At 35.7% G+C, this 15,445-nt stretch overlaps 1 protein-coding gene across 6 annotated transcripts in view; it reads left to right on the plus strand.

The window, feature by feature from the left end:
* The first annotated feature begins 2,577 nt into the window (after positions 1–2,577).
* The window catches only part of RNF6 (ring finger protein 6), a 47,069-nt gene continuing 34,201 nt past the window's right edge, over positions 2,578–15,445 (plus strand). The window contains exons 1-6 of one of the 6 annotated variants that reach the window (XM_081295352.1): positions 2,578–3,202; positions 3,885–3,967; positions 5,545–5,755; positions 6,557–6,652; positions 9,472–9,590; positions 12,313–12,524. In XM_081295352.1, the coding sequence (XP_081151478.1) occupies positions 5,563–5,755; positions 6,557–6,652; positions 9,472–9,590; positions 12,313–12,429 (525 nt within the window). In that variant the 5' untranslated portion in view covers positions 2,578–3,202; positions 3,885–3,967; positions 5,545–5,562 and the 3' untranslated portion in view covers positions 12,430–12,524. Of the gene's footprint in view, positions 3,203–3,224; positions 3,423–3,884; positions 3,968–5,544; positions 5,756–6,556; positions 6,653–9,471; positions 11,463–12,312; positions 12,525–12,561; positions 12,604–15,445 lie in introns of those variants that run through there. The other 5 variants (XM_081295351.1, XM_081295354.1, XM_081295349.1 and 2 more) reach the window with 5 other exon arrangements.

A 15,445-nucleotide genomic window follows, 5' to 3' on the forward strand; every position in this document is an offset into this window, starting at 1 on the left:
GTTTTATATACTTAAAATGACTATTTAGAAGTTTTCCTTGAGCAACAAAGTACTGAGACATGCTATAATATGACCCTTAAAAACCTTCTACTAAGTAAAAGAAGCCAGACACAAAAGACCACATAGTGCATAATTCTATTTGTTTGAAATGTTCAGAATAGGAAAAGCCAAAGACTGAAGGTAGATTAGTAATTACCAGGTGCAGGGGTCAGAGGAGAGGAGAAGAAATTGGGATAACTGCTAATGAACTAATTAGATATTTGGGTTCCAGATTCAATGCCCTAGTTATATTTTAGCCTTTACACTTATTTTACAGCTCTTATTATTTATATTAACATGTATAATAAACTTTCATAATAATTTGGAATTTGTTTCATTAACTCTCAATTTTATTCACATAACTAACCATCTTCAAAAATTTTACACTGTATTTGTATTTTACAATATTTCATCTTGTCCAAATATTGGTTTAACTCTTTCCTGAATCCCTTAAAAATAATTTCTAAATTAACAATAAAATTTAATAAGAGCCTAGATTTATTTCAGCTTTTCTGATGCCATCCATACACTAAGATTTCAACTTAAACTTAGAAGTCTAAATATTGCATTTTAAGTTTTAATCAAGACTGTTATTCTATGAACTCAAATCTCTTAAGCATCATACATATTATACCAAATATACACAGAATCCTTTAATTTTATGGTTTTATTTCTTTTACATCTCTTTATTTGTAATTATTAAGTTGTGTAATTAGCTGTGTGTAGAGTACACACCTATAATCCCAGCAACTCAGGAGGTTGAGGCAGGAGGACTACAAGTTTGAGGTTAGCCTCAGAAATTTATCAGGGCCTTAAGCAACTTAAAGAGACCTTATCTCAAAATAAATAAATGGGTCTGGGAATATAGCTCAGTGGTAAAGCGCCCCTGAGTAAAGCACCCCCGAGTTCAACCTCCAGTACCCCTGCCAAAAAATCCTTGAATTGAGATATATACACACTAAAAAGGCCAGATACTAATCCAGTAAACTGAGATTATTAAGATTAGAGGTTTTAGCAGGTTTTGAGACCTGGAAATAGGCATCCAAATGATTCATGTCTCTATGCCAACTTTCCTTCTAGTTCTCTTTGGTAGTCACACTGTTTCAGGCTACAAAAATGGAAACAAAGTGTTGAATTCAAATTACTTATTGCCTGACTCTACTCTCCAAAACATGTAGCTTCCTATCTGATAAATCACTTGACCATATTTTTGCACTTCTTGGCTTTTAGGAGAGTCTTTTCCATTTAACATTTAAAAAGTACTTGCACTTGATGAAGTACTGCATGCTCTAAAACTCATATTTAAAATGATTTTTGCCAATTTTGGATATATCACATGGTTCACTCACAGGATTAACATTCATTAATTCTGTTGTATTTTTCTCTGCTTATATACCCAGTAGGTGAGGAGACTATCTGCCAGGTGCCATGCTAAGTTTTGGAACTATAAAAATAAGTAAAATAATTTGTTTATCTTTAAGGAGCTTGGGTTCTAGGTGGAAAAGACCTATAAATTAAAAAGAAATCACTCTAAGTACTTGCTCAATGGCTGTCTTTTTCCGTTGAAAAAAGGGGCAAAGACCTTGTTCCAGGAGGATATTTTTGTCTGATTTACTGCTGTTTTCACCAGCACTAATATATAGTAAGACTCGGTATTTGTTAAATAAATGTCAATGCTTTAAAAGAAATATTTACAGGGTTGGGGGTGTAGCTCAGTGGCAGAGCTCTTGTCTAGCATGAATGATGGCCTGCGTTTTCTCCTATAGAGAGAAGAAAGAGAGACAGAGAGAGTGTGGAGTAGGGAGAGGGAGAGAGGCATGGAGATGGGGTGGGGAGCTCACAAAAGGAACATAAGCTTTTGTGTGGCTATTGCGCTAGAGTGAGGTGAAGGGAACACTTCTGGCATATCAGGAAAATTTCTTTAAAGATGAGGTTTGAGCTGAGTTCTGGGAGATGGAGGAAATTAGTTAGGTAAAAGGTAGGGGGTTGTTCAATAGTTCCTATGTCTTATTGAGGAACTTCAAGTAGTTGGGGAGTGCCAAGATATCATTGGTAGGAGTATACAGCAGAGAAATCTTGAAGAGCCTCGTAGGTTGCTTTACCTATACATTTTTTTTTGTTGTTATCTACATCAATATGCTGATTAAAAGAAGAAGAAGAAAAAAAAACTTGTCCATTTACCCCTATTACAATGATAGCTCCCTAATGTTAAGAATTGCTTCTTGTTACCCAGGGATCCAGAATAATGATGGGGACATTGTAGTTCCCCAAAAGCTAAAGTAATAATGAACCGAATGAAAGAATGACGAATAACAGCAGTGTGAGCACAGTCAAGTGATTAAGTAATTGGATAGTGGGGGTGTCAGGAATGGGCCCTATACTAGCCTGGGCAGAGACCTAGTCAGGATCTTAACTAATGGTAAATTTGGCAAGTGTCACATCTTGGAGGCGGGGGCGGCGGTGGAGACAGAAGAATGTAGGAAGTTTCAAAACAAAGTCCAAATACAAACACTTTAGAATTTATTAGGATTTGTAATTTCCAGGTCCTAGAGAGCAATCAGGGAAAGGTCCAGGATGGTTATATAGTACATTACCCCCGGACAGTAATGAAATAGGAACAGATGGTTGGTTGCAACTTTCTTGCCAAGCTCAGCAAATAAGTGACATCAAAGCCCAAAGGAAGGGCTGTTACTTCCCAAATGTGAAAAGAAGGCTGTGTATTTGCGCTACTCCCGCTGCCACGAGCGCAGAGCAGCCGGGTATTCGGACTCGGAAAGACGTCCCGTGACAACGGCGTTAAAGGCGGAACGCAGTACGTAGGCACGTTGGCTCCCGCCGGACACACTTTCTAGACGCACCGGCGAGCTGCGTGCGGCCCGGCAGCTGAGCTGCTCCCTTCCGCTGAGTGAGCAGCCTGGTGGTGGGAGACTGTGAGAAGACTTGAAACCGACCGTTCTTCATATTTTCCCCTTCGGCTGGACGACCCCGAGCTGCGGGACGTACTTCCGGCGTCTCTCAGTGGACGATTAGAGAGCACAAAGGCCTCTGGAGGCGCGGCGGCAGTCCCTCCCGCTCCCAGCCACGGCCTCTGACTCTCGAGAAGACAGCCACCCACTGCAAATTTTTCTCTGGGCCGGAGACCGGCCGTCCAGTTCGTAGAAAGGTGGGCTTGGGGGAATACTCTGGATTCCACCACTACTTCCTGGAGACGCCGCGGAAAGCAGGCCATTCTTGGGGCCACCCACCTATTCCCCGATTGGTTAATGGTCTGTCAATGAACTTCTCTAGCTGGTGATTGGTTCAGATGCACCGTCTGTCACCTGCTTCCCTGTGGGAATCTAGGTCGCTAAGGGAAGCGTTACTGGAGGCTTGGTTGAGAAGAGGTTGGTTGGGCCCCGGAGCCCAGTTTGTTTATTCTAGTGGAGACGGTCCCCTGGCGCGAGCTTCCATCGCAACGGCCAGGAAAAGAACCAGTAGCGGGACTGAGGGTGGGGGTGGAAAGAAAGTGAAGGCTTAGAAGTAAACTGCAGTCACTTAACCCTGGCTGTCTCTGAATGGGAACGTGATAGGAAGGAAGGCCTTTGAGAGAGGAGGAGACTAATCCCTGGAGCAGTGACAGTGTAGGAATCTAGGCCTAAATTTTATTGTGGGGCAAAAAGGGCCTTGAGAGAGATTTTTTTTATGACCTAATTGTATGGGGATCCAATTTTCTAGATGATTGTATAACAAAATCCACTGGAGAATTTGCTTTAGCTTTGTGCAGAGTTGGGAGATAACTACCAGGTGTTCCTGGCCTTCATAGGGACAACTTACTGAATAATTCAACTCTCTTTTTATTGCTTCAGATGGGCAGCTCTCAAAAAAGACACAAACAGCTGAAGGATGGATACCATTGCATATATTAAAAGCATGTTGAAAGAAAAATAAGGTATTCACTTTAATTGTGGTTAATTGTACCAGAATATTATCTTTGAGGAGAAGCTCTTAGGTTTTGAATAATAATAGTGTGGCTTGATTTTATGTTAGGTTTCAACTTTTTAAATTGCTCATTACAAAATTCATCTTATTGCCATACCTACCATTCTCTCTTTGCTATTATGATCCTGTTAATTCTGGAACTGGAAAATTCTGAGTTTTTAGTGGTTAATTAGCATTTGACTGTATAGTGCTAACATATTTTTCATTTAGATGATGATGTAATAACCATTACATCTGTAAAAAAAAAAGTCTTGAATTTGTAATTTAATATACAGATACATGTGAAATCAGATGGTTGTTAACTCTTACAGCAGTTTAGACTTGTAGGCTAACTTAAAGCAACTTGCTTATTAATAAATACCTGCTACATTTTGAGAGGTCGAATTGCAACAGTTGTTTCCCTGGCAGCCTAGCCATTTAAGCTTAAGCCTGTATTGGGTCAGGTGCTGCATTACATACTCCTTAGTGACCTAGCAGTAATTGTCAAGGAATAGTTTTTTCATGCACAGAACACTCAGATTGGCTCTTAATGATATACCTAGGCCCTACCTTGGAAAATTCTAATCAAGAATTGGGGATGAGATCTGGGCATCTGGATTTTTAAAAATTTCTTCAAGTGAGTCTGCTATCTTTTATATAACTGATTTACTAAATTGATATGCTTAAGAAATCATGAAATATTTATGAGACAGTTTTCTCCCTTAATTTCCTTATAGTTTAAAAGTAAGCTTCTTAGGAATGACATTAAATGTAATCCAAAAATAGCATTTTTTTTTAGGCAAAGCCTGGAAGTTTAATTGGCACTCAAAAATCCCAAGGACTAACCATTACAGGCTGAGGGATGAGACTGGATATGGGGAAATAGAGGGTATGTTGCGCTCTTCACAGTCCTCAGAGCTATGCATGGTATATTATTTCCTGTTTGGTTTTAAAGTCTTCCTGTTAGTTTTGAAAGGGAAATCAACTCCAAGTCTGTTCAGTAGATACATTAGGCTAAATTATTTTTACCTCAACAAATGTCAGTGACGATGGTGAGAGTAATATTACATTTATGAATCTTACTTTGGAAGGAACACTTTGTTCGAAATAAATATAAGCTATACCCCTCCCAAATGCCTTTGCTTATTAAGTAAAGAACATGCATAGTTCAAACCTAAAATTTGTGTGTTAACACGAATTTTTCTCAGATATTTAGAACATAAATGGGGCTTTTAGACCAACTTTTTAGAGAATTAAAGAGATAAAAAAATCATCACTTTTGTATTCAGATATGAGAAATGAGAAATATGTGCTGAACTCAAATTCTGTCTGACTAAACAATGGCTTTAGTTTAGTGGTAGGTTCAGTTGTGTACTATCTTATAAAAATTGTTTTTCATTTTTTATGTAAGTTCCTTCTGCAAGGTTTGGCAAATGAAGTATTTGAGTAGGGAGTAAAATTTAAAAATAAAAAACTATAAGTTTAAAATGCAAGGCTATATGTAGTCTATAACTAACACCTTGAATTTTGTATATATTATTTGAACAGGAAGCCAGGACTCTCAGGATGAATCAGTCTAGATCCAGATCAGGTGACGGTGGTGAAGAAACCTCATCTCAAGACCATAATCATCGTGAAAATGAGAGAAGATGGCAGCAAGAGCGTCTCCATAGAGAAGAAGCCTATTATCAATTTATTAATGAACTCAATGATGAAGATTATCGACTAATGAGAGATCATAATCTTTTAGGCACCCCTGGTAAGGAATGGGTAAAAGAGGAGACACCATTTTCATCATTGGAAAGAGGAATTTCAAACTAAGAAGAGGTTTTTTTTTTCCTCCTCTATACTTCTCCCAAAACATTGTGTACTGTTTTATTTATTTTTTGTTAGTTTTAAGAACTTTCTAATATAACAAAGTAGAAAATCAGTGGCTTCTGTATTTTTAAGTAGGTGAGATTATTGGATATATTGGACATATTATACAAATGCAAAATTTAAATATATGTAGTCCTATTTATTTTAAGTAATATTTATGCAAGTAAAATATTTAAAATCCAATATTAACTCATTTGGGGTGTTATAATTTATGTATTCAGCTAGATTGATAACCCCCCAAAAGTCCATACATTTTTTACAAATGAACTAACTGAAATTTATATATTTATATGTTGTATGTTTATTGTTGATAGCCCATATAATGAAGTATTGGGGTAACACTCAAGTAAACAGACTTGAAGTTTTTTTCTAGAGAACCTCTCCTTTCTTAATTTCTTTTTAACTCTGGAAAAAAATGTACTTAATTATAGCTTATAGGTTCTTATATATATCAATTGAGTACTAACTATTCAAATTAAATCTTAGTTTAAAAAATTTAATAAAATAGTAATAAATGAGACACAGCAAATTGGTATATATTTGTGTCAGTTGAAAATTTTAACTGTTTTCAATTTATAGAACATTGTCTGTAGAGGTTGCTAAAAATTGGTCTTAATCTGCATGAGTTTTCATAAAAACTGGTAATTTAAAATTTTTAGAAAGCAAATTTTCATTGTTTCAGGAGAAATAACATCAGAAGAACTACAACAACGGTTAGATGGAGTGAAGGAACAACTAGCATCACAGCCTGATTTGAGAAATGGGACAAATAACAGAGGTACTGTGGAGTTCTTTGCATAAATAACAGGCTTGATTGGAGTAGTTGTCAAAATAAAAATACTGTATCCTGGATAATATGTTTATTTTTAATATTTTTCAGTTTTAATGTGATACTCATTCAGGTAATATTTATGTATTACATGCAGAGAAGACTGGTTAGGCAGTATGGGACAGAAGATTAATAAAAGATGTTTTACACAGATTGCCTTCAGGCAATTTATATATATCAAATAATATACAATTAATTACCAGCACAGTTCTTTTTAATATTAGAACATACACACTACCTTTTCTATGGTGATGTAACTAAGCTTAGCTTCTAAAAACTAGTGTACAGAATAATACAGAAATTTTGAGAGTTAGGAAACCTTTTTTCATTTCATTTGTTGGTTTGTTTTGTTTTATTGAGTAAACACTAAGCCACAATATAAAAACTTCTTATAAAAAAAAAGTTCTGATAGAAAAAAAAAAAACTAATACAAGCATATAGAATTAAAAGCACACCCTGATTTCTTACTTCCCTCCCCAGAGGTATTCATTGTTAGTAATTTCACATATGCCAAAATTATTGTGTTAGTTATAGTTAGTAAAAAAAACCCCACAAATTCAAAAACCTTAAAATGCAATGAATGGCTTAATAGATAGTAGTTTCTTTTTTATGCTAATAGCCCAAGGAATGAAGATAAACTTTGCTCCACAAATCTTCCTGTGACCCACACAGCTAGCTGAGTTGTTCTATAATTCTGCTATCCAGTGCAGTAACAACTAGCTACATGTGACTATTTAAGTTTAAATTAATTAAAATCAAATGAAATTTAAAATAAAGTTCCTCAGTCATAATTTTGTACTATGTAGTCCCATAGAAACCAGCTACTGGTTTCTGTATTGGACAGCAGAAATACAGAATGTTTCCATTATTGCAGAAAGATGTATCCTGCTAAAACTGGATGTCATTTGTATGATCATGCTAAGTCACAACCACAGCTAAGTTTCTCTGGCACTTAAGTGCCAGACTGTCATATGCCCCATTCACAGTGTATTTACAATGTAAGAAGAGTAGGATAGAGTTAGTAGATAATTAGCGACCTCTTCCACACATGTTGTCATTAACACATTCTAGTTAATCAGAGAAGGAGGTAACATTTAGAATGATTAATGTTTGCTTGCCTTTACTTACATCCTTTTCCAGACCAAAATGAAAATTTTATATTAACCCATTTTCTCCTTTGTATTTAATATGTAAGTAGTACTACATTGATAGAAATTTTAATATTGTTTTATTCAAAACTATACTCATTCAATGTAAAATACTTCATCATCTTTAGAATATGCCCAAGATTGCCACTTATTTTATTGTCCCAACAGTTTATTAATACCTCTAGCTTCAACATTTAAAAAATGTTTATGAAAGAGACTGAAGTAATGAAATAAACCTAAGAAATCTCATTTAATAGCTACTTTTTAGTAGAACAAACTTTAAAGTTGAAATCTGTAAAGGTAATGTGTGCCAGAATACTTTTCATTGAGTTTTATGCTTTATATAATTTACTGGTAACAAATGGAAAAGTAAGTGTGGCACAGTGACTATATTATTGTCAAAGAAGCTTCTCTGGGACACAATGATTTCTAAATTGATTTATTCAATAATATTAATTAGGAGTTTGGTACCACATACTATTGTGGAGGCTGAGGATTTAACAGTAACTAAAATAAGTAAAAAATCTTCATCTTCATGAAGCTTACATTCTAAATGAATAGAGAATGCATTTTATTTTATTATTTTATTTTTTATATTTATTTTTTAGTTTTAGGTGGACATAATATCTTTATTTTACATTTATGTGGTGCTGAGGATCGAACCCAGTGCCTCGTGTATGCTAGGTGAGCGCTCTACCACTGAGCCACAACCCCAGCCCGAGAATGCATTTTATTACGTATAACAGCTGACATTTATTGAGTGCTTCTTGTATGCCAGGTATTATACTAATCATTTTATATACATTGTCTTATTTTATCCTAATGATAACCTCATGAGATTGATACTATTATTAGTTCTAATTTATAGACAAGAATACATCCATAGAGAACTTCAGTAATTTGCTACAGTCTTCCAGTTTCACATAAAGACAACTAATGTGGTTCTAATATTATGTTTGGAAAGCTAGATTTCTTCTTGAATGTATGTTTTTTGACACTTCCTGAGATATAAAATTCCTAAGGCTACAAAAATACTTAGTTGCAAAAATGTTGATTTAGTTGGCTTTAAAAGAAAGATTTCACAGATAACAGGATGAGTTTTACATAAAGTTTGCCAATGTATTTTATTAATATTAGTACATGAAGTAAAAAAGTTTAAATGTACACTTTTGGTATTGGATATATTTCTCATTTGAATATTTTGCCACAAACAGAAAGCAGGTATGGGAATTTCTCCAACTTTGAATAAATAGTATTTGAAGTTTTGTAATTACATAAATAGTAATACTATTTTTAAAAATATTTTTAGTTGTAGATGTACACAATACCTTTATTTTATTTGTTTTTATGTGGTACTGAGGATAGAACCCAGTGCCTCACATGTGTGAGGCAAGTGCTCTACCACTGAGCCACAACCCCACCCCCAGTATTACTATTTTTATAATATGCTTATAGTATATACTTTTAGGAAGTTCAGAGTTTCTGTTTTTTGGCCATTTTTCTTTCATTAAAACACACAGATGTTCTTCAGTGCAAACTAATTTTCTTATAAGTTTTTAAAAAAGATCTAAGGACAGATTTTAGGAGTTGGATCTGAAGTTGATTTGATTTGCTTTTCAGACTCAGAAGTCCCTCGAGAAAGTTCAAATGAAGATTCTCTGCTAGAATGGTTGAACACCTTTCGTCGCACAGGAAATGCAACTCGAAGTGGACAAAATGGGAACCAAACTTGGAGAGCTGTGAGTCGAACAAACCCAAACAGTGGAGAGTTTCGGTTTAGTCTGGAAATCCACATAAATCATGAGAATAGAGGATTTGAAATTAATGGAGAAGATTCTTCAGGCATTCCACTTTCAGATATTAGCAGGGATCGTACTAGCAATAGGCAAGAAAGATCAACTAGTCCTGTGGCTAGGCGAACAAGAAGCCAAACCTCCATGGATTTCAGTGGTAATAGTTCCACCATTACAAGGACAAGGCTTGGTTCAAGGGGGCAGAATTTAGTTGAAGGATCACTTTCAACACTGGGAAGGTTAAGGAATAGAATTGGGCGGGCAGTTGGCATTCCTAGAACTAGTGCTTCGCGTGCTAATTTTAGTAATCACACAAACCAATCAGGTGGTAGTGAACTCAGGCAAAGGGAGGGGCAGAGATTTGGAGCAGCACATATTTGGGAAAATGGAGCTAGAACTAATGTCACAGTGAGAAATACAAACCAAAGATTAGAGCCAATAAGATTACGGTCTGCTTTCAGCAGTCGAAGCCGTTCACCAATTCAGAGACAGAGTGGCACTGCTTATCATAATTCCCAAAGGGAAAGTAGACCTTTGCAGCAAACAATTAGAAGGTCTGTGAGGAGGAGAGGTATAACTCGGGTCTTTGTAGAGCAAGATAGAGAACGCAGAGGTACTGTAAGTGCCCCATTCTCTAATTCAAGACTTGTGTCAAGAATAACAGTAGAAGAAGGAGAAGAATCCAGCAGATCCTCAACTGCTGTACGACGACATCCAACAATCACACTGGATCTTCAAGTGAGGAGAATTCGTCCTGGAGAAAATAGAGATCGGGATAGCATTGCAAATAGAACCCGCTCTAGAGTAGGGCTAGCAGAAAATACAGTCACTGTTGAAAGCAATAGTGGGGGCTTTCGCCGAACTATTTCTCGTTTAGAGCGGTCAGGTATTCGAACCTATGTTAGTACCATAACAGTTCCTCTTCGGAGGATTTCTGAGAATGAGCTTGTTGAGCCATCCTCAGTGGCTCTTCGGTCTATTTTAAGGCAGATCATGACTGGGTTTGGAGAATTGAGTTCTTTAATGGAGGCTGAGTCTGAGTCAGAGATTCAGAGAAATGGTCAGCATTTACCAGAGATGCATTCAGAACTGAGTAACTTAGGTACAGTTAATGAAAACAGCCAGCTCAGTGAAGGTTCCTCTCAAGACAGGGAAGCCCAAGAAGACAGCACTGAAATGCAAGCTGAAAATGAGACCACCCAGCCTCAGACTCAAAACAGTGACAGTAGAGGAGGCAGGCAGTTGCGAAATTCAAACAATTTAGTTGAAACTGGAACACTACCTATTCTTCGCCTTGCTCATTTCTTTTTACTAAACGAAGGTGATGATGATGATCGAATACGTGGTTTAACCAAAGAGCAGATAGACAATCTTTCCACCCGGAACTATGAGCATAATGGTATTGATAGTGAACTAGGTAAAATCTGTAGTGTTTGTATCAGTGACTATGTAACTGGAAACAAGCTCAGGCAATTACCTTGCATGCATGAATTTCACATTCATTGTATTGACCGATGGCTCTCAGAGAATTGCACTTGTCCAATCTGTCGGCAGCCTGTTTTAGGATCCGGCATAGCAAATAATGGGTGAAATGATGGGATCTATTCAAATATTGTATTTTAATAGAGATGACTATTGAAGCATTCTTTTGTTGAGTTATTTGTGATGGCTAACCAGGATGAAAAATAACAGATTATAGTTTGAACTATTTTTTGTGTGCTTTTTTAACTTGTTAAAAAGAGGAAATTTATATGAAATTTAAAATGCAAATGTTAAATTATCCAAAAGTCCAGAATAGTTAATATTGCTAGAACCAAATAACCTTTAAAATGTTTTTATTTTGGTAATTTTGTCATGCTAAGCACTTTTGTATCTGCACAATTCAGTAAGTTGAAAATCAGTCTTATTGTTAATACTACAGCAGACTTTTCTTGGATTTTCAAGTTTCATAGGCTTAGTGCTAAGTCAAGACATTGGTGTCTAAGCCTTTGAAAGAATGTTTGGCTGAATGTTTGCTAAATATAAATATTTAAGTTACTTGAAATGATAATTTAATACATAGTATACCTTGTGTGTATATATATATATAGATAGATATATAATTTTAAGATTAAAATGTCCAGTCTAAAAACTACAAGTTTGATTCTTATTTAAGCTTTTGGACTAATACTACATATGGCACAATGTTTACTATTGACAAGATCATCTCAGAAGATTAAGATATAATTCTGAAGTAAAGATAATTTACTGAAGCGTCTCTGACAATCTGACTTACTAGATAGCAAGCAATATGTAATACTGAACAAGTATTTTTTATTCAGGAATGGGACATGGAAAATTTAGGTCATATAGATTATTTAACTTGAGTTCAGCCTTTTTGTGACTTTTTTGGAAGTGCAAATAATTCTTTGGATTAAGTATAAGGTATACAAGATGCATGTTTTTTTTCAAATTTAGATTTTAAAAAAGTCTATTATAAAGAATCAAATGCATAGATAAAATGTTAAGTTCACTTGGAGGTCAAAAAACTCCAAAGAAAACAAGAAGAAACCTTAAGAGAATGTAGAATTTCTATAAATACAAAGTATGCATTGAAGATCTATTTCTACCAATAAATATTAAAACAAAGACTGAATGTGAATTATTTTTTTCCTATGTTCCACTGTAGCTTATTCATCCTCCAAATATTTATTTTTTACTGGGTGCCAAGCAGGTGTTGTGGATTCTTCAGGTGCTAGATGGACAGAAGTCCCTATCTTCATGGAAAAGATGTATTTGCTCTTAGAAGTCAAAGATCAATTGATAACATAAATTACTGTTCTTACTTTCATGTTTGCTTATGAACAATGTGTTAGATGGTTATACTTGTCCCTTGATGATTGTAGTGGCAAATGATGAGATCATTTTCATGTTTCAGAAGGAATTGCTCTATTACAGCAAATAGAACACAATGGAATGGAGAGAAATGAGAAGCAAAGAAACCAATAAAAGAACTATTGCAATAAGACATCATTATCATTTTTATTACCAGTTGTCATCATCATTATCAGTTACCTAACAGGGTTATGACAGTGGAAACTGAAAGAAAAGAGAAGGGTATGAAAATGTTCTTGGAAAAAGGCATTTGATCCCTACTGTAGTATGAAGAGATAATCATATTCACAGAGGAAGAGAGAACCACCTGAATGGAGGAGAAGGCAATGATATAAATCAGTTGCAAAGTATGCCAGTTTAAGAGGTGTGGTGGTGTATACTTGTGGTGCCAGCTACTTGGGAGGTTGACAGGAGTGTGGTTTAAGCATATGAGTTGAAGACCAGCCTGGGCAACATAGTGAGACCCTGTCCCCCATAAAAACCCTGTCTCATTTTTTTAAAGAAAAATATGTAAATAATTCATACACTCTCACACATTTCAGTGTACCTAATATGATGGAAGCCTAAATCCAGCATTTATTGTTCTATGGAGGGAGTATTCCTTGGACAATGAAAAAAAGTAGGGATAAAGGAAAAAATCACATTTATTCTTTGTTTGAAATAGTCTTTTGCAAGAAATGATACAGTAGAACGGGGGATGTAGCTCAGTGGTAAAGCATGCGCCAAGTCTTGGTTTTGATCCTTAGCTCTATAAGGAAGGGGGGGCGGTCGGAGAGGAAGATATAATAGTGCTGCTAGCATGATAAGATGTCTCAAACAGGCACTTGAAACAACTAGGAAGTGTACTATATGGAAAAATTACCTTAAAGCATCAGTAAATTGGTATTCCAGTTGAGAAAAAGAAGGGTTCTCTTTAATACATTCATTCGTTTCTCAATAAACCAAGGCTGGTAAATACAAAGGCCCATTCATCTATTCGTAGTTTCTATTTAGCAATGATTGTATTCTTTGTGATTCTAATATAGAAGTGAACAAATGGTTTGAAATGCATCATTTGAATATATTATGTTCCATGTCAGGTCCATAGAACTTGTTCTTTATAGTGTGTCTGTCTTGCAAACTCCTATTTTGAGATTACCAGCTTCTCGGCTGCTCTCCCAAGGAAGTACATCCTTTTACCCTATTTTCTTGTTTTCCAGATTTTTCTATTTTCAGCTAGCATTGTTAGGACCTAGCATGAATTCATAACCTCCCAAGATATCCTTGAAGTGTTATTGCCACTTAGTATAGTAACTAGCACACTTAAAGAGAAACAGTTACCACACAATCGTTTACCTGCAAAGCTAGTGCTTTTCCCACTACATGGCATTCTGGAGAAGCAGAAATGCCTCGGGAAATTTTCAGTCTCATTTACTTCTTCCTAAAGATTCCTTTCTAATTTTATAACTTTGTTATATCGTATCTCTGTAATTAGTCTGATTTCCACAAGCAAATAATCATGTCTTATTCATAAAAGAAGAGAAATATTACTTCTGAAAGGTATAAAACAGAATCTGGATCATAAAGATGTATCCAGAAAGGAGATGGAATGGGGCATGTAAAGATGCTGTGTTAAGGACCAGAGTTAATGAGTCTGAGACTTTTTTTTTAATGCATATTACTCCTGCATAAAACTTTTAATGTCGCATTTCTCTATTTGAATAATCTCTGGCCAGGGGAGTAGAAAACTGTAGAAACAGCCCTTTGCATCAAGGAGGTAATAGGTATTCCTTTGCAATGACAGCAGGCTCATTTGAGATCTTTCCCTTATCTTGTATAGCATTGGTGAGCATCTGTTAGAAAATAATTTCCTAGTCCGGTGTTGTGGCACACACCTGTAATCCCAGGATCTGGGAAGGCTGAAGTAGGAGGATTGCTAGTTTGAGATCAGCCTCAGCAATTCAGTGACATCTTGTCTGAAACAAACAAAAAGGCCTGTGGATAGGGGCTGGGGATGTGGCTCAAGTGGTAGTGCGCTCGCCTGTCATGCGTGCCGCCTGGGTTTGATCCTCAGCACCACATACAAAGATGTTGTGTCCGCTGAAAACTAAAAATAAATAAATAAATAAATAAATATTAAAAAATTCTCTCTCTCTCTCTCTCTCTCAAAAAAAAAAAAAAAACACGCCTGTGGATGTAATTCAGTGGTAGGGCACTCCTTGGATTCAATTCCTGGTGCCAAAAAAAAAAAAAAAAAAAAAAAGAAAAATTATTTCCTAGGAAGCCAGATCATTGAGGACATCATTCTGTGTTTCAAAGGACATGGTGAAGAATATCAATGGTGATTTTTCCTCAGTCTCTTGAGACAGATTGTGAGTTCTCAGTATGCATGTTAGTCCCTGAGTATATTTGCCCTTATGATAATTGTGGGTTCATAATTATTTTTAAGCAAGTTTTGCTTTGAGTATTAAATACATGAAAATTGAATTGGCCCCAATTTTTTTTTTGTAGTATTAACCCATTTCCTTTGGAAAATCATTTGAAGATAGAGTAACCTCTTGGCTGCCCGATATGTTATACACTGCTCCTTCTCATACATTTAAATGTAAAATGCTCTGTTTAATTCTAATCCAACTGTCTTTTGTATAATTTCAAACATGTTTGCATTTTCCCAGCAAGAAACAATGCAAAATCTGTGTTGTGAAGTGGCATGATTTAGCCATTCTTGAGTCCAGATTTTTTGGGTGGCATCTATTCTTCTATTAGCTTGGATTTGGTTCAGGTTTAATTATGATTCCTCACCATCCTGCAAATTATGGTATAAATAATAAAAAAGTTTCTATCTACCTGAACTAGTGATGCGAAATAAGAATCAAACCAAAAAAAGAGAAAGAAGTGCGATCACTGATTACTGATATTGAATGAATATCATATGTTGCTGAGCAAAT

This window comes from Spermophilus citellus (assembly GCF_964194105.1).
Source record: "Spermophilus citellus genome assembly, chromosome: 1".
NCBI lineage: Eukaryota > Metazoa > Chordata > Mammalia > Rodentia > Sciuridae > Spermophilus > Spermophilus citellus.